The sequence below is a fragment of the Capricornis sumatraensis genome, chromosome 8 (assembly GCF_032405125.1).
Source record: "Capricornis sumatraensis isolate serow.1 chromosome 8, serow.2, whole genome shotgun sequence".
In the NCBI taxonomy this organism is placed as follows: Eukaryota; Metazoa; Chordata; class Mammalia; order Artiodactyla; family Bovidae; genus Capricornis; species Capricornis sumatraensis.
Window position 1 is genome coordinate 77,842,884 of NC_091076.1, and position 27,397 is coordinate 77,870,280.

At 53.9% G+C, this 27,397-nt stretch overlaps 1 protein-coding gene and 1 non-coding gene across 2 annotated transcripts; both read left to right on the plus strand.

Annotated features, from left to right (window-relative positions):
• The first annotated feature begins 1,266 nt into the window (after positions 1 to 1,266).
• On the plus strand, positions 1,267 to 26,332 carry CHD3 (chromodomain helicase DNA binding protein 3). The gene is made up of 40 exons (XM_068977635.1): positions 1,267 to 1,534; positions 6,131 to 6,243; positions 6,734 to 6,904; positions 7,162 to 7,286; positions 8,664 to 8,947; positions 9,179 to 9,309; positions 9,467 to 9,617; positions 9,785 to 9,978; positions 10,297 to 10,530; positions 10,727 to 10,930; positions 11,464 to 11,675; positions 12,395 to 12,526; positions 12,893 to 12,992; positions 13,384 to 13,575; positions 13,730 to 13,930; positions 14,300 to 14,437; positions 14,696 to 14,817; positions 14,975 to 15,148; positions 15,282 to 15,423; positions 15,653 to 15,784; positions 16,393 to 16,510; positions 17,023 to 17,147; positions 17,328 to 17,559; positions 17,845 to 18,011; positions 18,483 to 18,660; positions 19,101 to 19,166; positions 19,620 to 19,705; positions 19,834 to 19,967; positions 20,521 to 20,665; positions 20,796 to 20,958; positions 21,073 to 21,194; positions 21,293 to 21,428; positions 21,541 to 21,642; positions 21,821 to 21,949; positions 22,151 to 22,259; positions 22,453 to 22,585; positions 22,846 to 23,041; positions 24,143 to 24,306; positions 24,520 to 24,646; positions 25,130 to 26,332. Exons 1-40 carry the CDS (start codon positions 1,267 to 1,269, stop codon positions 25,249 to 25,251), a joined length of 6,174 nt encoding a protein of 2,057 aa, XP_068833736.1. The 3' UTR covers positions 25,252 to 26,332.
• LOC138084923 (small Cajal body-specific RNA 21) lies at positions 20,097 to 20,236 on the plus strand. Its single transcript, XR_011145321.1, has one exon. It is a non-coding gene; the product is annotated as a small Cajal body-specific RNA 21 (non-coding RNA).
• Positions 26,333 to 27,397: the final 1,065 nt, after the last annotated feature.

Here is a 27,397-nt window from a genome sequence, read left to right on the forward strand (position 1 = left end):
AAAATTTACAATTATAAATCACTGAAAAGGCTGGGCAAAGGGGAGAATCAAACATGGACTCCTTTGAAAAAAACTCAATCATCGTATCTATTCATATCTCTCCCCCAAAAGTCACTAGGATTTCTATCACTTTTTTAAAGAAAGAAAAAAAAAAAAAATCCAGTACCGCTTCTCACTTAAAAGATACCTACACAATTAAATGCGTTTTGACTTTAATGAGGTATGTAGAAACAGAGTTATATATAAACATATATTTCATCTTTTTCCTTTTCAATGCCTGAAGGGGAAAAAAACCTTCACATCAAACCACTCCCTTCTGAAGTATTCAGAAAAAAAAAAAAAAAAGCTTTTCTTTAAGAGAAGGGAGGTGGGGAGGAAGAGACTAGTAAAGAAAAGAAAAAAATTAAATCTAGTTGGACTAGTATCTAACTAGTTAACCTTTAACAATTTATGCTGATGTCAGACTGAGCATGAGTACTGATTAATGCCCCCCCCAAGTATTTTTTTATAAGGGGGGAGTTAGTCACAGCAGCCATTTTTGTTTTATGCAGAAATCCTTCATGCCCCCCCCAACACGCACACACACTCACTCACTCACACACACTCAGTACACAAGGAAAATATCTCTATTAATCTGTGCACTAATCAGTTATGAAAAAAGGGAGAAATTTGTGGGTTTCTGGGTAGAGGCTTGGAGATGGGGGTATAACAGGGAGGAGAATGGGGGGGGTGAAAAATGAAATATTAAGCCAGCCATTTTGTTTTAAAAGGGGATTTTTTCCCCCCTCTCCCTTTCTTCATGGAGGGGGTGGCGGTGCTGGAGGGGGGGTTGTTTTAAAAATAATTTCCAGGCGGCCATCTTAGTGCCTCAGCTCTGAGAAATATTTCTGAGCGCCCCCCTCAGAATTTAAATATATTTAAAGCCACGAAGAGGGGGGTAGAGAGAAGTCGAAAACTTTTATATATATATATATTTTTAATCCCGCTCTCTTGTTCTCTCGGGAGGAAGAGAGAAGGAAAAAAAAAAGTCCTCAATTTTTTTCCAAGAAAAATTTTTAGGGTGGTTTGGCCCCCCTCGTCAGACGGCGGCCCCGAGGGGGGGTTTCGGAGGGGGGTGGCCCGGGGGTTTGGGGGGCTGGGGGAGGCGGTGAGGAGGAGGACGAGGACGCCGCCGCCGAGGAGGAGGAGGAGGAGGAGGAGGTGGTAGCGGTGGGGGAGGCGGGCGGGCGGTGGGTGGGGGGGTGGTGGGGGGGCCAGAGCCACAGGATGGCTTCCCCTCTGAGGGACGAGGAGGAGGAGGAGGAGGAGATGGTGGTGTCGGAGGAGGAAGACGAGGAGGAAGAAGAGGGCGACGAGGAGGAGGAGGTGGAGGCGGCCGACGAGGACTACGAGGAGGACGACGACGAGGGAGTACTCGGGCGCGGGCCGGGCCACGACCGGGGCCGCGACCGCCACAGCCCCCCCGGCTGCCACCTCTTCCCGCCGCCGCCGCCGCCGCCGCCACTGCCCCCGCCGCCGCCGCCCCCGCCGCCAGGTAAGCGGCCGCCGACTCCCTCCCCCAGCCCGAGCCGGAGCCGCGGGCGCGCGAGGCCCGGGCGGGGGCGAGGCACCCACCGCGCGGCCGAGCCGAGACGAATCCGGGGCGCGGGGCGCCGTCTCGGGCCCGTCGCCCCGCGGCGGTCCGGGCGGTCCGAGCGCTCCGGGCGGGCGGCAGCGGCCGCCCGGCCAGGCCTCCTCCCCTCCCCCGCCGCACCCCTCCCCCGCCGCCGCCGCCGCCGCCGCCGCCGCCGCCGCCGCCGCCGCCGCTGCCGCCGCCCGGGCTGGAGAGCGCTGGGCGCGAGCTGCGCGCGCGGACCGGGCCACTCGGTCGCGGCTTTCGGGGGAGGAGGAGGAGGAGATTTTTTTTTTTTTTACCCTCGGCGGGGAGGGGGTAGGCAGGAAACGGCCGAGGCGAAGCCAGGGCCCCCTCCCTGGCCGCGCGAGGGACCGCGGAGACCCTGGCGGCCGGACGGCGGCGTGGGGGAGGGGCGCGTGGGGGAGGGGCGGCCGCGCGGGCGCCCCTGGGGCTCTGGCCCCGGTGGGGTTGGACCGTGGGGAAGTGGGGTTTGCCTGCGAAGAACGGACCACGGCCCTCACCACCCCCCGTCAGGAGTTGGGAAGGCTGGGGGGGTGGTGGCGGGTGTCCATCGGACCCCCCCCACCTGCGGGGACTTCGATGCCCGCCAACTCTGGAGCGTGCGGTGGCACGTGGGGGAGGGGTCGTGTGAATGTTTGCGGGCGGCTGACGACTAGGGGCAGGTGGTGGCCACACTCCATGCAGACCACTTCCTGGAATGAGGCTGGCCCCGGCCCCCTCTCCCCTGCTCGTACTAGGGAGCGCAGCCACTGGAAATTGGGGAGCGAGAGAGTGGGGCACCAGATGCCCCCAACCCCACCCCCTTTATTTCTCTTCTGCTCTGGGCTCTTTTGTGTCAAGTGCTCTACCCCCCGCCCCCCACCATGACCCCGTCAGTCTGGGGTGGCCGAGCTGCCCAGCTGTAACTCTCACGTGGCTGCCATTCACTGTCACTCACTCTCCCGCTGAAACCACCCACACCCTGACCACGTTGGGGGGCGTGAACTGCCCACCCAGCTGTTCTGCAGCTTGACCGTCACTCAGCACCCTTCCCCGGGGATGACAAGTCATCCGCACTGTCTAGGCAGTTCTGCCCTGCGGTGAAGGGGCCTGACCGCTGCCTCGGGTCGGAGGCCCAATAGTGGCCCCCCTCTGGCCATCCTCTAGCGTGTTCTGCTAGTGTTTTTCAGGATAGAGCATCTTTCGGGTGGTCACACCCCCAGGCCTCTGGATGCCTTGCAGCACAAATGCACCAAACTTCAAAACGTCTAACATCATACTCTTTGTAAAACTGTCATATTGATCTGTGTGGCTTCTGTGGGAAATGTTCCTGTCTATTGGAGACAGCCTTTGAGGGACTGAAGCGCGGGGCGGCGGGGGGAGAGGGGGGGCGACTTTCTTGGGGCGGAGGGGGGGAGGGGTGTCTAATGGAAACAGGGTAAAGTCCACTTACCCCCTCTGGGGCTTGTCCGAAAACGGCAAAAGTTTTTAAAAAGTTATGCCGAGAGAGCCCACTGATTTTGCAGAAGGGAAAAGGAATAAAGAACTGTGGGGAGGGGGTTACCTGGAAGACAGCAGAGGTGCTAAAGAGAAAGCAAGGATGTCAGGTTAAGTTAGGGCAGGAACAGTTCTCCCATATGTATATTCCGAACTTAGAATGGGGTATTTGGGGGCTTTTGATCCCGGCTTTGGGTCTGTAAAGGGGAGTGCATGAAAGAATCTGAGGTCGAGATGGGTCTTTGTGTCAGTACTCCCTCCCCTTTTCCCTATGCTTTCTAAGCATCGTCAAACGTTTTAAAAATTGTATATCTGAAATGAAAACCCACCTCCTCTCTCTGGCAGGGCAGTTTTATCTCCCTTTTAGTCCTCCAAGTCAAAGGAGTGACCCAGATACACCCCCTCAAATGACTTTCTGAGGTAAAACTTTGGCAAAATATTTTTAGTCTGCCCATTATTTCTGTCTACATAAGTGTGGGCAAAATAATCCTCCTCTGAGGCAATTTGTTTGGGCTGCCCCCCACCTCTTTCTCTGTAAGATGAACTGATAGGCGTTAGAGGTTCCTATTGTTTTTCATTCTGACGTCTTTGATTCTCACCGTTTTGTTTTACATTCTTACCCAAGACCAGTTTTTTCCCTTCCCCCCTCTCCAGTCTCCTTACATTGTTAAACGTTTAAAATAATAGCACTCGTGCTGATGGGGGAAGGGAGCAGGAAGCCCAAAACTCATTTCTTCGCCCTCCCTCTTCTGGCAAGTCTAGAGAAATAATATAACATAATATATAGATGTGATTCCTTAGGGGTGGGGGTGGGGAATGATTGTGGGTGGTGCGGAAAATTCTGGTAGTTTCTTTGCAAAAGGTCTGAAAATACAAACCCACCCCCTGCATGCAATACGCATGTGCAGCAGACCTATTATGGTGGTTCGTTGTGGGGGAGGGAGGGGAATTTGAGAAAAAATAAATATATGTGTGAGAGATTGATGGTGAGATTAGAAGAAGAGAGGGGCGGGAGGCGAGGCTCTCGGCGAGGCCCCTCCCTCTCTCCGGTTCGCCAGGCCCCGCCCGGCCCCCTCGCCGCGCTCCTCCCTCGCCGTCTTCCGAGATCTGAGCCGGGATGTGGGAGAGTCTGGGCGCGCGGCCAGCATTGAGTGGCTGGTGAGGCAGAGGTTGGGACTTAGATTTGCTTTCCTGCCCTCCCTCTCCTTTCCTCGCCGTCTACTTTGCGTCCCCGCACCACCGCCGTCTTCCCAAGTTGGGGAACCTCCCGCTGGGGTGGGGAGTGGAGTTAACTGGCTGCGAGGTCCCAGGGCTGGTGTCCCCCCACCACCCCACCCCCAGCTGGCGGAGACCGAGGCCATTTCCCTGATCCTCAGCCAGTTGGCCTGCCCTTGCTACTGCCCCGGCAGCCTCCGTTTCCATGTTCGTATTAGCGGAGTCCCTGGGGTGAGGGAGCGCTGGCTGCGGGGCACGGCGTCTTACTGACTTCCCATTACGGTCCCCACTCTGTTTTCACACCCCGGGCTGCCTGCAGGCACCTCCCCCGCCCCCCCCCCCACAGCCCCCCAATTTTAGAGTGCCGTCCCGCGCGAGAGGGCACAGGATGCCGGAGCTGTGAGAAGTAGCACTGAAGGAAGGAGGCGCCGCGATTCTGAGGCGCTGGAAACCCGAGGCCTCCGGTGTAAATTGTGGCTAATTTTCCCTTGGCTGTTGTGGGGAGAAGGATTGTGTGTCCTAGAGCAAGGGGCTGGGCCGGCCCAGGCTTTCCCCTCCAGCGCTGCTGCCTCTACCTGAGCAGGACAGGTCTGGCTGGTTAGTCTAGTGCTTGCTGGGGGAGGGAGGCCTCACACCGGGGCCTCACTTCTGTGTGGCATCGGCTGTGTCTTCCTCCTGAAGTAGTTATTCTCTGAACCCTAAGCCTCCACAGTGTGGCAGGGGTCATGGAGAATGGGGAGAGGGGGACATCTGGGAAGAACCAGCCCCAGACTGTCTGACAGGGACATCTGGAGAGAAAGCCAGGGACCTAGCCCTGTTAAAAGCATGTACAGATTGTCCTTTGGGTTTGTGCTCATGAGTATGTGATGCTTGTGCATTTGAGAATGCATTTGAGGGTTGTGTCTATGCCTGTCCAGTGTCTTTGTGTGGGTCTCCCATACTGCTTAGATATGAATGGGTTAGAATGCTTGAGACTACATTTGGAGGCAAGGGGTGAGACCAGGGACAACGGGTAGGGCGCCTGAGTTCTCAAAGGGAACAGGGATGTGGATGTAGATTTGAAGGCACAATTGAGGCTGCTTGGGAGGAGGAGGAATGTATAGGTAATTGTGGAGACCTTCTCCTGTGGGGCTAGGGAGTGACAAAGGAGCCAGACACCAAGATCCTGTGGGCCAGAAGTGAACATGGCTGACTGAGGGTTTCTTTTCCTCCAGGGCTATGCTGGGGTGACAGGAATCTGGGTGATTATCTGAGGAAGTGTAAATAGAGGCCTCACTCCTCACAGAAAGGATGTCAGGGCCCCAGGGTGTTAGTGTGAGAGCCCAGGTGTCCACCTTTGGCTCTGCCTTCTCAGCATCTGGCTTAGGGAGCTGCCAGCTTGTGTCTCCCCACTCCAAGTGCTGGGGTCAGGCCAGGCCAGCAGCTGGGCATGGCTTCCCCAGTTCCTGGGCAGGATGCCAGCTGGCTAAGTGAGGGGGAAGGCAGGAGGAGCCCTGGCGGCGACTAAAAGGACCTGCCACAGTCAGAGCCCATGGCCTAGAGCCTGGTCCCTTGTTAGTAGGAGGGGAGAGACAGGAGTGGTTTGGCTGCTCTCCTCTTCTGACCCCTGACCTCCCATTCACAACCCAGGCGTCCCAGAGTACTCGAAACACTCTCTGTTTGCGTCCAGCAAAGGGAGGCAAGGTTTGGAAGAGTTAATGCCGGATTTCCTAGAGAGCAGGAACCAAGGAGGTGAGGGAGGAAAAGGGCTGCAGAGGCTGGGAGCCTAGAGGCTTAGGTTTTCCGGTGCTGTCTGCTCCAAAGATAAGGATGACATTCGACTGCTGCCTTCAACATTGGGCGTGAAGAAGAGAAAGCGAGGACCTAAGAAACAGAAGGAGAACAAGCCAGGAAAGCCCCGGAAACGCAAGAAGCTTGTAAGTGTTACGCATGCCTGACTCTACAGTGAGGCTTGGAGACCCATCCCAGAGACCTATGATTTCTCTGGGCCTGATTGCCATGGGGACCCTGAAGTCAGGGAGACCTGACTCCCTCTGCCTGCCCCTAGCCCCACTCCTGCTAGCCTGTATCTCCCAGGTCTGGGACCCTAACCTTACTCACTACATCCTAGTGAAGAGCCCTTTTGTCGACTTTACTTGCCCTGCAACACAGAGAAGCTGTTGGAAGCACTGCAGGTAGACTGCATGAATTCACAGCCCAGCAGTCCTCTATCTTCTTGGGCAGCTTACTTAGCTCTCTGTGCCTCAGTTTCCTCTACAAAAAAAAAAAAAAAAGGATAAAAATAGATTAGTTGCTGTCTCATAGGATTGTTGTGAAGTTTAAAAGAGACGATGATATTTTGTGCTAAGAGGAGTTCCTGGCACACGCTAGGGCTCAAAAAATAGTGTTTTTATTTCTCTCCCTTAGGACAGCGAGGAGGAATTTGGCTCTGAGCGAGATGAGTACCGGGAGAAGTCAGAGAGTGGAGGCAGTGAATATGGAACCGGACCAGGTCGGAAACGGAGACGGAAGCACCGAGAAAAAAAGGAGAAGAAGACAAAGAGGCGGAAAAAAGGGGAGGGAGAGGGGGGGCAAAAGGTGAGTAGATTTGGGGAGTGAGGGGAGAAATCTGTATCAATAACAAGCCTGAAGAGTAGGGGAGGGAGAGCCCTGGGCTAGCAGGGTGACAAATGGAGAGGCTGTGGTTTATGAGGAGTGGGATTGGGCTGGGAATGGAACAGAAAACTGGAAGCCCAGAGAAGCTGGTGGGTGGGCAGGGAGGCATGTCAGGGGGTGGGGGGAGCCCAGGACTGGAGTTAGGAGAGCACCTGGCTAACAGAAGCCTGGTATCCTAGCAAGTGGAACAGAAGTCATCAGCAACCCTACTTCTGACCTGGGGCCTGGAGGACGTGGAACATGTGTTCTCCGAGGAAGATTACCACACACTCACCAACTACAAAGCCTTCAGCCAATTCATGAGGTACGGTAGGGCTGGGGAACCCTCACGAGCCGATGCTTTTAATTTGGGGGAGGCCCTGGACCCCTCTGGGATCTGATGAAAGCTAAAAAATGGCTGTCCAGAGAAATTCACAGCACAGACACACCTAATTCCACATGTAATTTCAGAGAATTCCTGGATTCCAGGATCCAAGCTCTCTAGTCAGGAACTTTTCACTGGGGATCAGAGTTCCACGGCTAGGTTAGAAAACTCTGGTGACCGATGGCCCTCTCTGCTCTTAACAGTTCCAGTTTACCCTGCCTGACTTTCCTTCAGACTGGAGTGGAGAGGTGGCATCAGTGTTTCCCAGTTTCCTTTGCTCAGTTATCGAGTCTTCTGCCCTTCCCTTAGACAGCAGTAGTAACGGAGGATGCAGGCTGAGAGTGGCACCTGCAAGTCAATAGCTTCTAAAGTAGAGGAGAGAACAATAGAGATGCCTTTGGGGGAAGCAGGCACTTTAGCAGAGCCCTTCAGCCCTCTGGAGACAGCCTGCTAAAATTCAGGTCCTGGTGCTTCTTGGGCAGCTCACTTCTTTGATCTTCAGTTTCTGCATCTGTGAAATAGGCAAATAGTAGGTACCTTGAGGAGGGACTGGCAACCCACTCCAGTATTCTTGCCTGGAGAATCCCATGGACAGAGGAGCCTGGGGGGCTATAGTCCAAGGGGTCACAAAGAGTTAAGACATGACTGAAGTGACTAAGTATGTACTTTGGTTGGGTTTTGATGGGGTGGTAGATGGAAAGCTCAGCCCATTCCATATTGTGGGGCCAGGCAGAGTTCAGTCCCTGGTAGCGGTCATTAGTCCTGGTGTCTCACTGCTTCTCTACTAAAGACAGTGCTTCTTTCAGCACCACGGTCACCTGTGTCCTCACAAGAGCTTAATACCCACCTCAGAGCAGAACCAGTATGGCCCCTCAGACTCCACCTAGTGGGACCCCTCATTAGGTTCTACCAGGGCCTGTGGAACTCATGAGAAAAACACAGAGAACCGTAACAGCTCCTAGTAGTGTTGTAAGGATGGAATAAGATACCGTGTGTGAAAGCGTTTTAGGAACTGTAAAGTAGTTGTCAGAAGTATGGCATTTTTGGTAATCTTGTGTCTTTTGGTTTCATCCTATTTAATCTGCATTTAAATTTTATTTTGCCTATTTCTTTTTTGTTCTTTCGTACGTTTTTCTTGTTTTGTTAAACTTTTAAAAACTTACTGTTTGTTTACTTTAAAATTGATGTTACTCATGAGAGAACATGTTTACACTACCCAGGAACCCTAGCTTGTACATTGACTTTATTGCTGAGGGAAATGGCAGTATTCCCTGACCATCTGTGAAGGGTCCGAGTCTCCTGCCTCTGTATTTACAGGCCCCTGATTGCTAAGAAGAATCCTAAGATCCCAATGTCTAAGATGATGACCATTCTCGGGGCCAAGTGGAGAGAGTTCAGCGCCAACAACCCCTTCAAGGGGTCGGCGGCTGCTGTGGCAGCAGCAGCGGCAGCCGCGGCAGCAGCTGTAGCTGAGCAGGTGTCAGCCGCTGTCTCCTCGGCCACCCCCATAGCACCTTCCGGACCCCCTGCCCTTCCACCACCCCCTGCTGCTGATATCCAGCCCCTACCCATCCGAAGAGCCAAAACCAAAGAGGGCAAAGGTAAGAAACCTTCTAGGTCGAACAGCTGTCACCCCACCCTCCAGACTGCATGTTCTCAAATTGTAGTCTAGAATGCTTGTCTCCTTGGCCCTGATGGTTGGAAAAGTGCTTCCCAGGAAGGGTCTCAGTAAGACCATAGTCCATTAAGAGGCCCAGAGACCTTCATGGCCTCCGTTATTCCAGGATATTGTGACCTTGGGCTTTTCTCCCTCATCTGCGTTCCTCACTCAGGTCCAGGCCACAAGCGGCGGAGTAAGAGCCCCCGAGTGCCTGACGGACGCAAGAAGCTTAGGGGAAAGAAGATGGCACCACTCAAAATCAAGCTAGGGCTGCTGGGTGGCAAGAGAAAGAAGGGTGGCTCGGTGAGAGGCCCCTCCCGTCTGTTAAATTCCTGGGGGTGGTCAGGGACCTGGGGTCCAGACAGACGGGTCCGTGAGGACAGCTGGAGCGGGAACCCAAGGCCTGGGGAGGGGAGTGGAATCCAGCCGGCGCCCCTGACAGCCACGGGGCTATGGGCAGTATGTTTTGCAGAGTGACGAGGGCCCCGAACCGGAAGCCGAGGAATCAGACCTGGACAGCGGCAGTGTCCACAGTGCCTCAGGCCGCCCCGATGGCCCCATCCGCACCAAGAAACTAAAACGAGGCCGGCCAGGAAGGAAGAAGAAGAAGGGTGAGGGGCGTCAGCTGTGTGTGGCTCTGACAATCAGCCCTCCTCTGGTTCCTTTGCTGTCCTCCTTATTTTCAGTTGTGACTTCTTTACTCAACCCTTTTCTCTTTCTCTCCCCTCCCCCATTCATTTCTCTTGGCTCCCTTGGCCTCCACTCGGGTGTATGACAGTTCTGGGCTGTCCCGCTGTGGCTGGGGAGGAGGAGATTGACGGCTACGAGACAGATCACCAGGATTACTGTGAGGTGTGCCAGCAGGGTGGGGAGATCATTCTGTGTGACACCTGCCCTCGTGCCTACCACCTCGTCTGCCTTGATCCTGAGCTTGACCGGGCTCCTGAGGGCAAGTGGAGCTGCCCTCACTGTGTGAGTACTGGAGCCACCTCTTCGTCCCTCAGCGACCGCCTCCCCCATCTCTTTCATCTGTGATATCACTTGTCATCTTCCTACCCCCAGCTGCCTGGGCCTCTCAGCAACAAATGTTTAAGGGTCCAGGATCCTCGTGTGTTCCTCTCCCTCATCCCCTCGGCCCCGCCAAATCAGCATTTTTGAAAACTGAGGTGTCCCGTTTGTTCGTTCCCATGAATCTTCTCTGTACTTCTAGGATCTAGGTCTCCTGGTTGGTCTCTGTCTTCCATTCTCACTTCTTCTTTTTTGTGTCTGTGTCTGTCCTTGGCTTCCCAGGAGAAGGAGGGGGTCCAGTGGGAAGCCAAGGAGGAGGAGGAAGACTATGAAGAGGAGGGGGAGGAGGAAGGGGAGAAGGAGGAAGAAGATGACCACATGGAGTATTGCCGCGTGTGCAAGGATGGCGGGGAGCTGCTGTGCTGCGACGCCTGCATCTCCTCCTACCACATCCACTGTCTGAACCCCCCGCTGCCCGACATCCCCAACGGCGAATGGCTGTGTCCCCGATGCACCGTGAGTGGACCTGTCTCTCAGGGTTTCTTCTCAGCCCCAACTCCTCCTCCATCTCTGGGGCCCAAACGTCCGGCTCTTTCTTTCTCTTCTCTCCCCACCACCAGACCTTTGATTCTCTTGTGGGACTCCCCTACTCTCCTACGCTAACGAGGGGCTCTTTCTGCCTCTTTCTTTCCTGTTTGTATCCACCCCGAAGTGTCCTGTGCTGAAAGGCCGTGTGCAGAAGATCCTGCACTGGCGGTGGGGGGAGCCACCTGTGGCCGTGCCAGCCCCCCAGCAGGCAGACGGGAATCCGGATGCCCCACCTCCACGACCTCTTCAAGGCAGATCCGAGCGAGAGTTCTTTGTCAAGTGGGTGGGCCTGTCCTACTGGCACTGCTCCTGGGCCAAGGAGCTGCAGGTACAAGGGTGTCTCTGTCCCGTCTCCTGTGGCCCCGTTCACTGCTGCTCTCCCTCTCTCACGCACCTCTTCTCCTGTCTTCTGTCCCCTTTGCTTTCCCTCATATTAGGTCTCTGGCCCCAAGACCCTACCAGCTCTCTTAGTTTCCGTACGTGGGTCTCCTGGTCTCCAGTTGTCATTCCCTCAGTCTCTGTTAGATTCCTCCCCTGAGGCGTAATGGAGCCTTCCTTAGCCTGCCTTAATTCCCATCTCTTCCCTTTATCTATCTTAACCATATTTTACCGACATCCCCAGTCTTAATAACCTGTTCCTTCCTCATTTTACTTATTACCTCCCCACTCAGGTCCTGTCTCGGACTCTGTTCTCTGGCATGTTACTCATTTTCTTGCTTTGACTTTAACTCTCTGTGTCCTTCATCCCACCGCTCCCATGGCTCATTTTCCCATACCATTCCCCCTGCCGGCCGCTGCCCCGGCTCCTTGTGTCCCCTCAGAATGTCGGGACTATCTCTTCCCTCCTCTGTGCCCCACCAGCTGGAAATCTTCCACTTGGTGATGTACCGAAACTACCAACGGAAGAATGACATGGATGAGCCCCCACCCCTGGACTATGGCTCTGGTGAGGACGACGGCAAGAGTGACAAGCGCAAGGTGAAGGACCCGCACTATGCCGAGATGGAGGAGAAGTACTATCGTTTTGGCATCAAGCCAGAGTGGATGACCGTCCACCGGATCATCAACCACAGGTGAGCCCTTGGTCCACGGGAAGGCCGACCTGGGTTTTGTCACTGTTCTTGTTGCATGATGGCCCCATGTTAGATAATTGATCTAACTGGGTAATTCCCACCACAGCCCCAGCCTCTCTGGCTTTGTTTCCTCTATGGAGGTGGGAGAAACCAGGAGAAAAGTCCAGCCCAGCACGGACACCTTTGTCCTTGCTTCCTCTAATCTCGAACAGCTTAAGAAATTACACAGGAATCTAGGGATTTGGATGTGATAAAAGCAAAACATGATTTATACAGACCAATGTTTCTAGTACTTCTGTCTTCATAGTACTTATCATTACCAATGTTTTACTGTCTTTTTATTTTTCTGTTTCATCACAGTCTTCTCTGGTAGCGTGTGAGCTCCATGGAAATCAGTCATTTGTCTGCCTAGTTCTACTGAATCACCTATGCCTGGAACCGTGCCTGGCATGTAGTAGATGCTTAGTAAATATTGATTGGATGAACAAATGACGTTAAAGTTGGGGATGTTTTGTGATAGTTGATTTTTAGGAAGTCATCTGGAAAAAGTTAGGGTAGTCCTTCAGCCTTTCTAAACTCGCTTTCAGAGGCCCACCATTGAGAATTAGGTGACAGATTCTGTGTGTTAACTGATAATTGTGTTTATTATGACTCTTTTCTACTTGTGACACATATTATTTTTCTCCTTCTGCCTCTTCTTCTGGCTTCCCTCTTCACAGTGTGGATAAAAAGGGGAATTACCACTATCTAGTGAAATGGAGGGACTTGCCCTATGACCAGTCCACATGGGAGGAAGATGAAATGAACATCCCTGAATATGAAGACCACAAGCAGAGCTACTGGAGACACCGGTGAGTGAAGCAGATCATGAGTTAGAGGGCGTCTGATGGTGAGGGCATTAAATGAGGTGCAGTAGGGGCAGACTCAGTCTAGAATTTAGAGTAATGGGAGCTGGGGCTGGGTTGTTTGCAGTGGGGTCCATAAAGAAGCAGTGTGAGGAACAGAGATAAGATCTAGCCTGACTCATGGGGAAGAGGATGCTGAGGAGTGGGGAGGATGGTCTCTAGAGCTGAAATCCAAGGGGTGATGCTAAAGAACCTGGGAGAAAGGAAATGTATGAAAACCCAGATTATGGAAGGTGGGAAGTAGGTCCGGAATTGCTTCAGAAGACAGGGGTCCCAAGGCATCAGTCTCACTCAGACCCACTCTTTTCCCAGAGAACTAATTATGGGGGAGGATCCTGCTCAGCCCCGCAAGTATAAGAAGAAGAAGAAGGAGCTGCAGGGTGATGGGCCTCCCAGTTCTCCTACTAACGATGTAAGTCCTCCACTTGGCCTATCTGTCATTTCTGGAGCCTCAGGGTCGAAAATTTCCTGGGAGCTTCTGACAGATCCCAGAGATTCCACAGCTTCTTTGAGCTCTTCCTTCAGTCAGCTTTGCCCTAGGTTTACTGGGGACTTCCGCACAGGAATGAGAGTCTGCAGAGACAGCTGTACACAGGCCTCTTTTGCCATTTCCTTCCCTACAGTACTCCCAGGTCTTGATTCAAAGAATGAGGGGGAGGCACTGCAGACTAGAACTTTCATAAGCTCAGGCCAGAGGAGAGGGACTCGCAATCCCACTTGATACCAATGCCAGGGACGGGGAGGAGACCAGGACCAGATGAGTGGCTGCTGGTTCCCCTGAGCTTTCTGATTTGATTCTACAGCCTACAGTGAAATATGAGACTCAGCCACGCTTCATCACAGCCACAGGAGGCACACTACACATGTATCAGCTGGAGGGATTGAACTGGCTACGCTTCTCATGGGCCCAGGGCACTGATACCATTCTGGCTGATGAAATGGGGCTGGGCAAGACCATACAAACCATCGTCTTCCTCTACTCACTCTATAAGGAGGTGCTGGCTCCTAGGGCCCTAGCCTGGACTGGGGAAGGTGGGAGTGGAGGGTGAGGGCAGAGGACTAGGGGAGGGGCGTGGCAGGCAGTGGAGTGGGGTGTACAACTGCAAGCCTCAACTAATGGGGCTCCCTCTCCCCACCTTCCACTCCCAGGGCCACACAAAGGGTCCCTTCCTGGTGAGTGCCCCGCTGTCCACCATCATCAACTGGGAGCGGGAGTTCCAGATGTGGGCACCCAAGTTCTATGTAGTAACATACACGGGTGACAAGGACAGCCGAGCCATCATTCGTGAGAATGAGTTTTCCTTTGAAGACAACGCCATCAAAGGTGGCAAGAAAGCTTTTAAGATGAAGGTCAGACTCCCCACCTCATGTCCTCTGAAGTCCTCAGATCTGTCATTTCATTGCCCCAACCAGAACTTTCTTATATTCCCCATTCAGCTTTCTCCCTCCTTCCCCCACCTTCCCTTATGCCTCTGCTCTCCAGTCCTGGAGATGTAGCAGGTTATTCCCTGGGGCACTCATGGATCTCTTCAAACTGGACAGGTCGGGGAAGCTTGAGGGCCACATCCTGTAGTCCCTGAATGGAGTCAAGGTTGGAGGCCTGGACTACCAACTGCCTTTGGGAGTCTCAGGACAGGGTGTCTGGGTAGAGAACACGGGTGGGGGTCTAGATGCTCGGGTACAGGCTGGCAGCCACAGGGACCATGGTTGTGTCAACAGAGGGAGGCACAGGTGAAGTTCCATGTTCTCCTGACATCATATGAGCTGATCACCATTGATCAGGCAGCTCTCGGCTCCATCCGCTGGGCCTGTCTCGTGGTGGATGAGGCCCATCGGCTCAAGAACAACCAGTCCAAGGTGAGTGAGGTACCCAGGCCTCAGAAACTTGAGGCTCTGGACTCCTACTTGCCCCCATCCTAAAACACAAAGCTTGGGGGACTTTGAGCAGCCCAGGAGGCAGTGCAGGGAGAAGTCCAGCTTAGAAGCAGGACAGGATTAGGGGTCTGAGGGCCTCTGATCCTGAAGGAAGTAGGAGCTGGAGGCAGGAAAAGCCAAGGGCCAGCTGCTTGCCACTGATGGACCCTTTCTCCTGCTTTTCCTTGCCCCATTTTCTAGTTTTTCAGGGTCCTCAATGGCTACAAGATAGATCATAAGTTGCTGCTGACAGGGACTCCATTGCAGAATAATCTGGAGGAGCTCTTCCATCTACTGAACTTCCTCACCCCAGAGAGGTTTAAGTAAGTGGTGGCTCAGGAGGGTGGTCTGCAGAGAGGAGAGGTGGAGGAGCTGAGAAAATGAGAGGGTGAGGGGTCATCTTAAGTGAAGACTAGAGCCTGAGGTCAGGGGCAAAGAACCTAATGCCCATTCATGGTTTAATTTCCTTCTGGCTACTAGCAACCTGGAGGGCTTCCTGGAGGAGTTTGCTGACATATCCAAAGAAGACCAAATTAAGAAACTTCATGACTTGCTGGGGCCACACATGCTGCGGAGGCTCAAGGCAGATGTCTTTAAGAACATGCCAGCCAAAACAGAGCTCATCGTTCGCGTGGAGCTGAGCCCCATGCAGAAGTGAGATGCCAAGCGGGTTCCCTGAACCAGGGTTGAAGATGTGGTAACAACTTTGCAAGGGTCGGTGACCAAATGTAACCTCACAATTGCTTCCATTATTGTGTCTCTTCTGTGCACCTACCCTGGGCTTTAGGAAATACTACAAATACATCCTGACCCGAAATTTTGAGGCCTTGAATTCACGAGGTGGTGGGAACCAGGTGTCGCTGCTGAACATCATGATGGATCTTAAGAAGTGCTGCAACCATCCGTACCTCTTTCCTGTGGCTGCTATGGTAGATACGGGAGCTGGGACGGTGAAATGCCTGGTTGTCTGGAAACAGGAGCAGCCAAGAGTGCAGGGCTGGAGCTAAGCTGGGAGGCCAGGGACTAGGTTTCTGAGAGGAGTAGTAATTGCAAAGGTGTGGAGCCTGGATTTGGGCTTCCAGCTTTCTAGATGTCATCAGAATATGGGGGTGTGTTTCCTGATCCTCTCCTCCTCTTTTTTCCCTGCCTTTTTTTCAGGAGTCCCCCAAACTTCCCAGTGGGGCTTATGAGGGTGGGGCACTTATTAAGGCGTCTGGGAAGCTCATGCTGCTGCAGAAGATGCTGCGAAAGCTGAAGGAGCAAGGACACAGAGTGCTCATCTTCTCGCAGGTGACCCATGCCGGTAGTTCCTCCTCACCATCAGATACTCCCTTCCCTCATTCCTGTGGTTACCCTGGGATGAGAGGTTAGGCAGTCACACCCTTAAGGGTTTCTGGAACAGCTCTGTTCATCTTGGCCTCTGATCCGTGTTCTTAATTCAAGCCATTGGAAGCTGTAGTCGTTTCTTTAAAGCCAAATGAGGAGAAGGGGAAGGGTGAGCCATCTGCCTCCTATAGGAGTTTCTGGGGCTGGGACTATTTCTTAATCTTCCTAGGGAAGGAAGAGAGTGCAGACCTTTTGGAAATCTGATGAAAGCTGTGGGTGTGCTCTCCAGAAAACTGCACACATGATGACACAATCTTGTATAGATTTTCAGGGGGTTCATAGATTTCTTCTGCAACCTTGACATGGGTGTCAGAGGAGAACCTCTGCTGTAGGAGAAATGGTCTGAAATCGAGAGAAAATGACAGGCTATTCCAGGAGGAGCTAGGGGTACATATGACAGGGCAGGGGTACAGGTGTAAGGACTGGGGTTGAGGGAGAGTAAAGACACAGGACAAACAGAGTGCACCCCACCGCCTCATTGTTCTAGACTCCTGCCTCTTCTCTTTCTCTAGATGACCAAAATGTTAGACTTACTGGAGGACTTCTTAGACTATGAAGGCTACAAGTATGAGCGCATCGATGGCGGCATCACTGGTGCCCTGAGGCAGGAGGCCATTGACCGCTTCAATGGTGAGGGGGCCTTGGTCCTGCTTGGTGTACACAGCCTGAGAGACCTGTGCCTGGGTCCCTGGAGGATGTCAGTTACCTGGGCTTTTTCTTTTTTAAAAGTATTTATTTTATGGCTATGCTGAGTCTTTCATTGCTCTGCTGACTTTCTCTAGCTGTGGCGAGTGGGGGCTACTCTGGTTGCAGTGCTCAGGCTTCCCATTGCGGTGGCTTCTTTTGTTGTGGAGCACAGGCTCTAGGCACTCAGGCTTCAGTAGCTGCAGCATGGGGGCTCAGTAGTTGTGACTCTAGGGCTCTAGAGCATAGGCTCAGTAGTTGGGGGATCTTCCCAGACCAAGGATTGAACCTGTGTCTCTAGCATTGGCAGGCAGATTTTTTACCACTGAGCCACCAGGGAAGCCCTCATCTGGGCTTGTGAGTTGAAGGCATTGTTGTTTGTAGTCAGGGAATATCTGGGAGCAGGTAGCCAGAACTGCTGGATACAAGAAAGGCCTGATCTAATTCTTGCCTCCCAGCTCCTGGGGCCCAACAATTCTGTTTCCTCCTGTCCACCCGGGCCGGGGGCCTGGGCATCAATCTGGCCACTGCTGACACTGTCATCATCTTCGATTCAGACTGGAATCCCCATAATGATATCCAGGTGAGAACTCCCCTTCTGGAGCCCCTTGGAGCAAGGAGACATGGGTGTCTGTGCTGGGGTCAGAAGTAAACCTCTTGAGGAGGGGAGAAGGCCCTTTCTTGTCAGTCTCTTTTCCAGAGCATGTAGCGAGGCTCTCCCCAACTCCTCCCCTGGCCCATCCCTACTTTTCGGCCCCTGTAGGCCTTCAGCCGCGCTCATCGGATCGGCCAGGCCAACAAAGTGATGATTTACCGGTTTGTGACTCGTGCCTCTGTGGAAGAGCGAATCACACAGGTGGCCAAGAGAAAGATGATGCTGACACATCTGGTGGTGCGGCCCGGGCTGGGCTCCAAGGCGGGCTCCATGTCCAAGCAGGAGCTGGATGACATCCTCAAATTTGGTACTGAGGAGCTATTTAAGGATGAAAATGAGGGTGAGAGCCTTTTCTGCAGCTCCCTGAAAGCAGGTCTCTGCTATCTGTGAGCACTGCTGAAACCTGCCAAACAAAACCTCTCCTCTGCATCCTTGGAGGATGGCTGGCTCCTTTCCTTACCTGCAAGGTTGACATAACACACATCTCTAGACGCCCAGGGAAGGGTCCTCCTCCAGAGCTCCATGGGAAGGAGGCAGAGGGAATGGCTTTCCCTGAGCTTTGTGAAGTTCCTCCTGAGGTTCTGGTTGGAGCTCAGAGTCCACTCTCGTTCCCTGACTCCACCAGGTGAGAACAAGGAGGAGGACAGCAGTGTGATTCACTATGACAACGAGGCCATTGCTCGGCTCTTGGACCGGAACCAGGATGCAACTGAGGACACTGACGTACAGAACATGAACGAGTATCTCAGCTCCTTCAAGGTGGCCCAGTATGTGGTGCGGGAAGAAGACAAGGTGAGTGGCTTGGGGCCAGACACTGGCCACCCAGGTCCATCTCTGAAGGGTGGTAGCCAGTGTCCAAGTAGGAGGATCCCCCTTTGCTCTTGTTTTTTTATCTGATCTCTCACTCCAGTGTCTAGCAAAGAGCAGCCAGTTGTGGGACCTCAGACAACTTGGTCTGAAGGATGAGACTGGACATTGGAGAAAACATAGGCACAGAATATAGTGATCAATTTGGAAGGCTGCCTTCTGAGTAGAGTAGGAGGGAGGCATAGAAAACTGGAGGAGAGGCTTAGAAAAGAGAAGTAATGGGAGGAGAAGCAAGTTGTAGGTAAGAGGTGAGGATAGCGTGCTGCGTCTGGAGGATTTATGTGTCTAGAGTGATGAGGTCTGGGGCTGGGCTGCAGAAGGAAAGCAGGGGTTTGTGGTGGTGGGGGGGCTGGGTAAAGGGGCAAGGTCTTCAGTGTGGGTCCTGCTGCCCTTCAGATTGAGGAAATTGAACGAGAGATCATCAAGCAGGAAGAGAACGTCGACCCCGACTACTGGGAGAAGCTGCTGCGGCACCACTATGAGCAACAGCAGGAAGACCTGGCGCGGAACCTCGGCAAGGGCAAGCGGGTCCGCAAGCAGGTCAACTACAATGACGCTGCTCAGGAGGACCAAGGTGAGGACTGTGCCCGACAGGGGAGAAGGGGAGTGTGCTGAGAAGGGGCTTGGAGGCTGGGGGCATTGAGAGGAAATAAGTGGCTGAGCAGTCAGGGCCTTCCCTTCTCAGGGGAAAGAGATTAGGACCTTAGGAGGGGTGACCAGGGGCTCCCCGGAGGCCAGGTGGATTTGAGGTGACCTGAACGCTCTTGGAGTCACAGAGGGCATTGATGGACACCCAAGGGCCTTTGTTTAGAGTGGGTTATGCAGGTGTCAGGCAGTGGGGGTGAGTGGACCTGCTATGTGGCCCAGATTGTGGGCAGCCCTCCAGCATCTCTAGGAGGGCCGAGGCTGGAGTGAAGGTGCAAAAGTCTCTGAGGGGAGGTGTCCAAGCAGAAAGGGCCCCATGTGGGCTTATCCAGGGAGCCATCACTGACCGCTGAGCCTTTCTCCTCACAGATAATCAGTCAGAATACTCAGTGGGATCAGAAGAGGAGGATGAAGACTTTGATGAGCGTCCTGAAGGTGGCATCTGTTTTCCTTTTTCCCACACCTCTTCCCATTTCACTTCCCATTGTCTTTAAAGCCTACTGTTTTTATACAGAGTGCTCACTTGTAGGAAAAGTAAAGATTTCAGATAAGCAGAGAGGAGAAAATATCTATAATTTCGTTACTGCTAAAATTTGAAATATATTACCTTGTAGGCTTTGACACCTAGATGAGAGATCAAGAAAGGTTACATCATTTTATACTCCCAGCAGTAATCTTGGCTTGCATCAAATAGTTGCTACTGATTGTTTAGAATGACTTGATTCTTTTGGACCTATGGGGTTGGTAGTTCTGGGAAGAAAATTAGAAGTGCCTCAGACACGACAGGCATTCCTTGTGTTGCATGTCCTATGGACGTGGAGAGCTAGGAAAGACTGAGGGGTGGAGGACATGGTGGTCTACTAACGAGGGTCACCATCTCCCCACCAGGGCGTCGACAGTCAAAGAGGCAGCTTCGGAATGAAAAGGATAAGCCACTGCCTCCACTGCTGGCTCGAGTTGGGGGCAACATCGAGGTGAGAGCTGGCCTAGGCCCCAGCGGAGAGAATGAGGGGAGTTGAGGCTGAGTTACTGAGGGCAGAACAGACCAAGAAATGAGGCCCTGGACATTCATCATCCACTCCCTTCTTGCCCCCATCCTCAGGTACTGGGATTCAACACCCGTCAGCGTAAGGCCTTCCTCAATGCGGTGATGCGCTGGGGCATGCCCCCGCAGGACGCCTTCACCACCCAGTGGCTGGTGCGGGACCTCAGAGGCAAGACTGAGAAAGAGTTCAAGTGAGTGTGGGTGACCTGGGGCTGAGCTGGGGGGAAGGGCAGGAGCTTTGGGTGTTATTTTCTTCCTTTTGGCCACCATATGATGTGACCTTACTCACCTGATCACCATGCTCCCTGCCAGATGTTTCCTGGCTCGGTTTCCTAGGGGGTGGGCTCAGCCTCTGCCACCTCCCCTCAGCTGAGCCTAGAGCAGAGAGGCCAGGCACTCCCTGCTGTGGGAGAGGCAGGTGAGACAGGAGCCTCGCCTGGACTGTCCTTGCCTCACATGCTTTGGCCACGATAACCCAGCAGGGGAGCTGGTGGGAAGGATGAAAAGCAGACTGATGGGGCCTAAGAGTGAAGGACCAGGGCCGGGGGCCGTGGAAATGTGGTGGGGGGCAGGCGGGGGAGTTAGGATTTGGGGGAGCCCATGATGGTGAAATTGAAAGACCCAGGAACGAGCCCTGGAGGTACTCGGGAGCTCAGGTTCAGGGTTCAGTCATCCCTGTACCCCCTTCACTGTCCTTTCCCCTCCTAAGGTTCTCCTGACCCACCTCCCCTGCATGCTCCTTAGGGCCTATGTGTCTTTGTTCATGCGCCATCTCTGTGAGCCCGGGGCGGACGGCTCTGAAACCTTTGCTGACGGAGTCCCTCGGGAGGGGCTGAGTCGCCAGCAAGTGTTGACCCGCATTGGAGTCATGTCTCTCGTCAAGAAAAAGGTATTGGTCTTCCCCTCACCCAAAGAGTCAGGTCGGCTGCCTAGGCCCCATGCGTCCTCAGCCTTCTATCCCTGGCTCCGGGAGCCAGACTGGAACTGATCTCTGTCCTGCAACCCCCTGCACCCTGCAGGTACAGGAGTTCGAGCACATCAATGGGCGCTGGTCTATGCCAGAGCTGATGCCTGACCCCAGTGCTGACTCCAAGCGCTCCTCCAGAGCCTCCTCTCCTACCAAAACATCTCCCACCACTCCTGAGGCCTCGGCTGCAAACAGCCCTTGCACCTCGAAACCTGGTAATCAGCTCAGGGTGACAGGAGAGACCGACGGGGCCAGTTTCCATCAGATGCAGAGGGTGTGGAACTGGGGTGGGGAGTTCCTGCCTTCTTCACTCTGCCTTACCCCTGCAGCTACTCCAGCTCCCAGTGAGAAAGGAGATGGCATAAGGACACCTCTGGAGAAGGATGAAGCAGAAAACCAGGAGGAGAAGCCAGAAAAGAATAGCAGGATTGGGGAGAAGATGGAGACAGAGGTGTGTGGCTGCCTGGCTGCTTTGGAGGCAGTGGCAGTGCCTTGGAGGTGGGAGCCTAGAGCCCTCCAGGTCATCCTGACTCCGCTGTCTTCTTCCAGGCTGATACCCCCAGCCCAGCCCCATCCCTGGGAGAGCGGCTAGAGCCAAGGAAGATGCCTCTAGAGGATGAGGTGCCAGGGGTACCTGGAGAGATGGAGCCTGAACCTGGGTACCGGGGGGACAGAGAGAAGTCAGGTGGGTGCATGGCCTTAAGTGTGATTGGGGCTTAGAATTTGGGGGCTCCCTCTTTTGGGGTCAGGGGATGAGGGTGACATCCTCCCTTCCTGTCCCCTGCCCCCTCCCACAGCCACAGAGTCGACGCCAGGAGAGAGGGGGGAGGAGAAGCCGATGGATGGACAGGAACACAGGGAGAGGCCGGAGGGGGAGACAGGGGATTTGGGCAAGAGAGGTAATGGGTGGAAGAATGGGACCCCTGGGTCCTTGAGGGATCAGGGGAGGTGGAATCTGGGGAACCAAACGCCTGGGTGGGTAGCTCTTCAAGGGCCCGTACAGTACAGAGAGGAGTCCTGGGACCCGGGTGGAGACTGTCCCCCGAGATGTGAGCTCTGCCCCGTCTGCCGCAGCAGAAGATGTGAAAGGGGACCGGGAGCTTCGGTCTGGGCCTCCTCGAGATGAGCCACGGTCCAATGGGCGACGTGAGGAGAAGGCAGAGAAACCGCGGTTCATGTTCAACATTGCAGATGGTGGCTTCACAGGTGAGGGGCTCTCATTGTCTCCCAATCCTGACTTGAACCTTGTTTGTAATTAATTTTGTTCCTGACCCTTCTCTTAACCTTCCTCTTGAAGAGCCAGTGGTCCTGTCACCTGTTCACCTGTCCCTCCTCTGTACCTGTCTGTGGGGCTGGGCATGATTCTCAAACCCCTGATGCCATGTCTGTCTTCTCTCCTCTCTGCAGAGCTTCACACGCTGTGGCAGAATGAGGAGCGGGCGGCTATTTCCTCCGGGAAACTCAACGAGATCTGGCACCGAAGACACGACTATTGGCTCCTGGCTGGGATTGTCCTGTATCCTTTGATTCAGATACGAGGAAAGAGATGTTTTCTCTCTGGAGCGAGAAGAACCACAGAGAAGAGGAGTCCATCTCTGGGGAGGGGGGCCTCATGCCACACTTCGGGGCAGTCAGGCCAAACGGAAGGTGTGTGCATAGCCCCACCAGCCCTGTTAAGTTCCTTGATGGTCCCCTTCCTTCATCGGCAGCCATGGATATGCACGGTGGCAGGACATCCAGAATGATGCTCAGTTTGCCATTATCAATGAGCCATTTAAAACTGAAGCCAATAAGGGGAACTTTCTGGAGATGAAAAATAAATTCCTGGCCCGGAGATTCAAGGTGAGGATGAGGGAGGAAAGGAACAGTGTTGAAGAGGGGTTTGAGTCAGAGGTAGGACCAGATCTGGTTGGAATGTAGGCAAGGTTGACCCTTTGAGAGCCGAGACAATGCTTGAGGCCAAGACACCCGAGTGTCGCCTTGTGTTTGGGCCCATGGTCTGGATCAGGGTGGAGCTGGGGTTGCTCTGGACCAGCGAGGGGGCGGGAGGGGGGGCAGTGTGGGTCTCCGCCCCCAGTACTCAGCCCCTGCTTGGGCCTCAGCTCCTGGAGCAGGCGCTGGTGATTGAGGAGCAGCTGCGGCGGGCGGCCTACCTGAACCTATCACAGGAGCCGGCGCACCCCGCCATGGCCCTCCACGCCCGCTTCGCCGAGGCCGAGTGCCTGGCCGAGAGCCACCAGCACCTCTCCAAGGAGTCGCTGGCGGGGAACAAGCCGGCCAACGCCGTCCTGCACAAGGGTAAGGGCCGCGGCGGCCCCGCGCGGGGGAGGGCCCACAGCGCTGCGTAAGTCTTCACCCCGCACCCCTCAATATCTCCCCACCCCTCCGACCCCTTTACCCTCTGAACCACCCTCCCTCTGACCTCTAACCCCACCCCGACCCACCTGGTACCCCCTCGGTTTTTAGCCTCTAGACATTGTGCGGCCAGCCCTTATCCATGCCTAATAGCGTTCACATCAGTGCCCAAGAGTGGGATCCCCCAACCCCTTGACCTCCCCCATCTCCATGAGACTGTGCCACGTTCCCTCCATGGGGCGGAACTTCTTCACTGACCCACACACCTGCCATACTGCTCATAGCACCCTGTCTGGGGCCTTGGCTTGTATATAGTCCACAAAAGTTCTTATCCCGGGTCCCACAAATCCCATTCCTCACATCTCGTTCACCCCGTGAGGCAGAAACCACTACCATCCCACCCTCTGACCCTACCCCATGAAATTTCCCTTTGATCTTCAACCCTTCCTCCCAAACCCTCATGCCTTGATAATAGTAGATTAAGTTCCAAAGCCCTCTAACCATCTAATCCTGACTGACTCCTGGCTCCTTAGACTCCTGTTCTAATTCCTTGAACTTGTAATGCTGACCCTCTAACTTCCCCCCACCCCCGCCCGACATATTAAAACCTTGATTCCTTAAGTCTTTGACACCATTTACCACCTCCCACGCCTCCTGACTATTTCCTCCCCATCATCCCCAACCCCCAAACTTCCCTCTTCCAATATGGGATGTTCTGACAACTCCCCGCCCCGTGTTTTCCAATGTCCTCCCTGTCTCCCTTTTCTCCATATTCCCTTTTCCTTCCTTCTCTCTCTCCATCTGTCCTTCGTGGTGATCTGGTCTCTCTGCTTCTTTACCTGACACTTCTTTTTCCCCGAGCTGCTCTCTTTTTCTGTCTACTTCTGTCATTTTCTTGGTCTCTGATTCTTCGGCATCTGTGTCCTCTCTCTCTCTTTTCTCTGGCTATATCTGTCCGCCTGACTCCACATCTCTTTTCCTGGCTCCATCTCTCTCTTTCCCTGTCTTTCTCTCGCCCTTCTTTCTCCGTGGCCCGGGCCCCAGTTCTGAACCAGCTGGAGGAGTTGCTGAGCGACATGAAGGCGGACGTGACCCGCCTGCCAGCCACGCTGTCCCGAATACCCCCCATCGCAGCCCGCCTTCAGATGTCCGAGCGCAGCATCCTCAGCCGGCTGGCCAGCAAGGGCACGGAGCCTCACCCCACACCGGTAACCCTTCCCCCGACTCCACTTTCCCTGTTGGTACTCTGCACACAGACAGACACTTTCTTCAGAATCCCAGTGTGGAAAACGCCCGCAGACACTCCTCAGTGTGGAGTCCCCCTGCCTCTGCCATACCCCCCAGTAGCTCTGGATTTCTCCCCTACAACTTCTCCCTCTCAGGCTGTGGCCCCTCTAACTTGGGCTCGCTCTCTCTTCCAGGCCTTCCCCCCGGGTCCATACGCTACACCTCCGGGGTACGGGGCGGCCTTCAGCGCCGCACCCGTCGGGGCCCTGGCCGCCGCAGGCGCCAATTACAGCCAGATGCCAGCAGGGTCCTTCATCACAGGTCAGCTGCTGACTTCCCGCCTCCTCCTCGTTGCCCTCTTCCTTTCCCAAGCTTCACCCCTGCTCAGCTGCCCTTTACTTGTCCAGCCCATCTCACTTCCTTGGATGTGCCCAGGGTTTCATGGAATGGAGTGCTTCTAGACTTTATTTTTCCCATCCCTAACTTCTCTTCCATCCCCATCATCAGAAACCTCATCCAGGGCTTTACTGGTCCTGTGGACTAGTACTTGAGCTGCCTCCTCCTGGGTAACTTCAGAGAAAGAGTGTGAAATCAGAAGGGGGTTATAGTGAAAGCTGGAGCGCAAGTCCCATCACACACACAGTGGGACGTCTCAGGAGAGGGGTCCGCCCTGCTCTTCCCTGCACACCCTAGAAAATTGGACCTGGCGTGAGGTGACCTTGAAGAACATAACTGTGGTCAGGAAGCAGTGGACGACGGGTAGAGAAGTAGGGATTGACCCTTCCTTACCCCCTTCCCAAACAGCCGCCACCAACGGCCCTCCAGTGCTGGTGAAGAAGGAGAAGGAAATGGTGGGGGCACTGGTGGCAGACGGGCTGGATCGGAAGGAGCCCCGAACCGGGGAGGTGATCTGTATAGACGACTGACCGGATCCCAGGCCTGCCCTTCACCCAGGTCCCGGCCTCGAGGTCGACCCCCAGCTCAGGCTCCGGGGCCTGCTGCCAATCCTCCACCTTCCCCACCTCTTGGGCCACCACTGGGCTAGGAGCCCCTCTGCCCCTCTCTACAGTTCTCTTCAAGAAGGGCCCTTGTTATTCTCCACCCCATGCACCTTTCCCACCACACTTTGAAGACTGCTGGTGAGAAGGGGTCTGGGTGGAAGGTGGTGAGCAGGGTCTTCCGAGTACCTTTATCCCCCACTGCCAAACATACACAGCTTCCCAATAAAATGGTTGTGGGGAGGAGAGAGGTGGAGCCTCCCCGGGTTTTACTCCTGCAACATCAACTCCATCTCTTGCAGAAGTGGGGGGTTAGCGTTGCCTAGCCTGTAGGAACTTTGGTGGGGAAGAGCTTTGAAGAGAGGCAGGTGACTTTAGAGGGGGGTGACAATGAGCCCTGGGAAGGTGGAAGAGAAGAGGAGGGGCGGCTCCATGTTTCCTTCCCCTCCCTCCCTGCAGATGGAGGGTGGAGCAGTTACCAGGGAGGGAGTCCATTGCTGTTCAGCCTCAGAATAAAGGCGCTGTTCACTGGCTCAGTTACCTCCTGCGTACCGGCATCTTGTGTTGGCAATCTTCCCCCCTCCCTAGGGACCAGTGACCACCTCTGCAAAGAGTAACATTTGGGTGATACTCCCTTAAGCCAAAGAGGAGCTCCCCAATCTGTTCTAGGGACCCAAGTAACCTAGAAAGGGTGGCAGAGAACACAATGGGCCAGACATGGGGGGAGCCCCCAGTTTTGGGGCTCAGGTTCTTGGAGGATTTCTACCTTCCCTCCTGAAGACCTGGATGTGGACTAGAGTGGGTCAGGCAGGGGGCTTAGTCAGGAAACTACCTTGCTTTCAAGACCAGAGCAGAATAGCAGAGGGCAGGCTGGGGAGACATGGGCACACCCTCCTCCCCAGGAGGGGCTGGGGAGAGTGGCAGTTTGCATGGCGAACCCCCCACTTCCTCTTTGCTCCCCTTCACTTTCTGGCTGCCCCTCTCCCAGTCTCTTCACACCCACTCCGGGCCTGTCCCAGTCCCCTCTTCTGTATCAGGTTTATTGGTTGTACATATAAATTATACTTTCCTTTCTGTGTGCTCTGTTATTTTTGAGTGGGGGAGTTCTTTGGTTGTGGAGAGGGGGAGGGATAGGAAAAGAAAAGGTGTTGATTTCTGCCATTTTCTATTCATTTCTCTCTTTAAAAATCTTGTTGACTTTCCCTTTTCTTGTTTTTATTTCTTGGATCATCAACTAAAATTCCAAGGACCCTTTTCCAACCCTAACCCTGAGGTGATGAGCTCAGTGTGGAGGTTGACAGCAGGATAGCTCACAGGCCCCAGGGTGGGACCAGCGAGGCAGGGTTCACTGGACAGAAGAGGAATCGGAGGGGTGCCTGACAAGGTCCACGGCTGCCTTCAGTCATCCTTTGGAGCATCCTTTCCACCTTCAGGTTGTTTAGTTCTGCCGAGAGTCAGTAGAGGTCACTACAGCTTCACAGGTTCAGTTCCCAGTTTGCAGAAGCACATTTATTTTAAAGGAATTGGGTGGGGGTGGGGGGGTGGGGGTGTGTGTGTGGTCAGACCTGCATAGCTTGCCAAAGATGTGAACTGCTAGACACTGCACCTTGACATATATTGTTCACTACCAGAGCTTCTTAGAAGCTGAGACCAGACACTTAAATTTTTGAGGCTATTATATTAAAAACTGTAATTCTAACAAGCAATCAGAAAACAGCAGGCTGAAGGCTGAGAAAGGGCTCCCCAAAGAGGGAAAATTTAAACTGAGACAGCAGACTTAAGGACAGGAAAAAGGCAAAAACAGGATTAGAATAATTGAGGTTTATTAGTAAGTTCACATTTTTAAAACTGAGGAAAATTCAACACAGTAAACTATGCACACAAAGTTTAAATTTCTTCAGTTAATAAGGGTGTCACTTTAGGAACCTTGAATAAAACTATATCATTTATATCAGTTGGGTTTTAAATATTCCAACCACAGATGGTGATATCCTAGATGGTCTAGAACCTGGACCAATGCTTCTTAAATTTTTATTTAAATGGATCACCTGGGATTCCTGGTAAAATGCAGAGT

Bases quoted from the DNA above. Each gene is read 5' to 3' on its own strand.
- CHD3 (XM_068977635.1), top strand. From the start codon at position 1,267: ATGGCTTCCCCTCTGAGGGACGAGGAGGAGGAGGAGGAGGAGATGGTG. The intron at 7,287-8,663 runs GTACGGTAGGGC...CTGTATTTACAG, and splicing joins GCCTTCAGCCAATTCATGAG to GCCCCTGATTGCTAAGAAGA. The intron at 16,511-17,022 runs GTGAGGGGGCCT...CTTGCCTCCCAG, and splicing joins GGCCATTGACCGCTTCAATG to CTCCTGGGGCCCAACAATTC.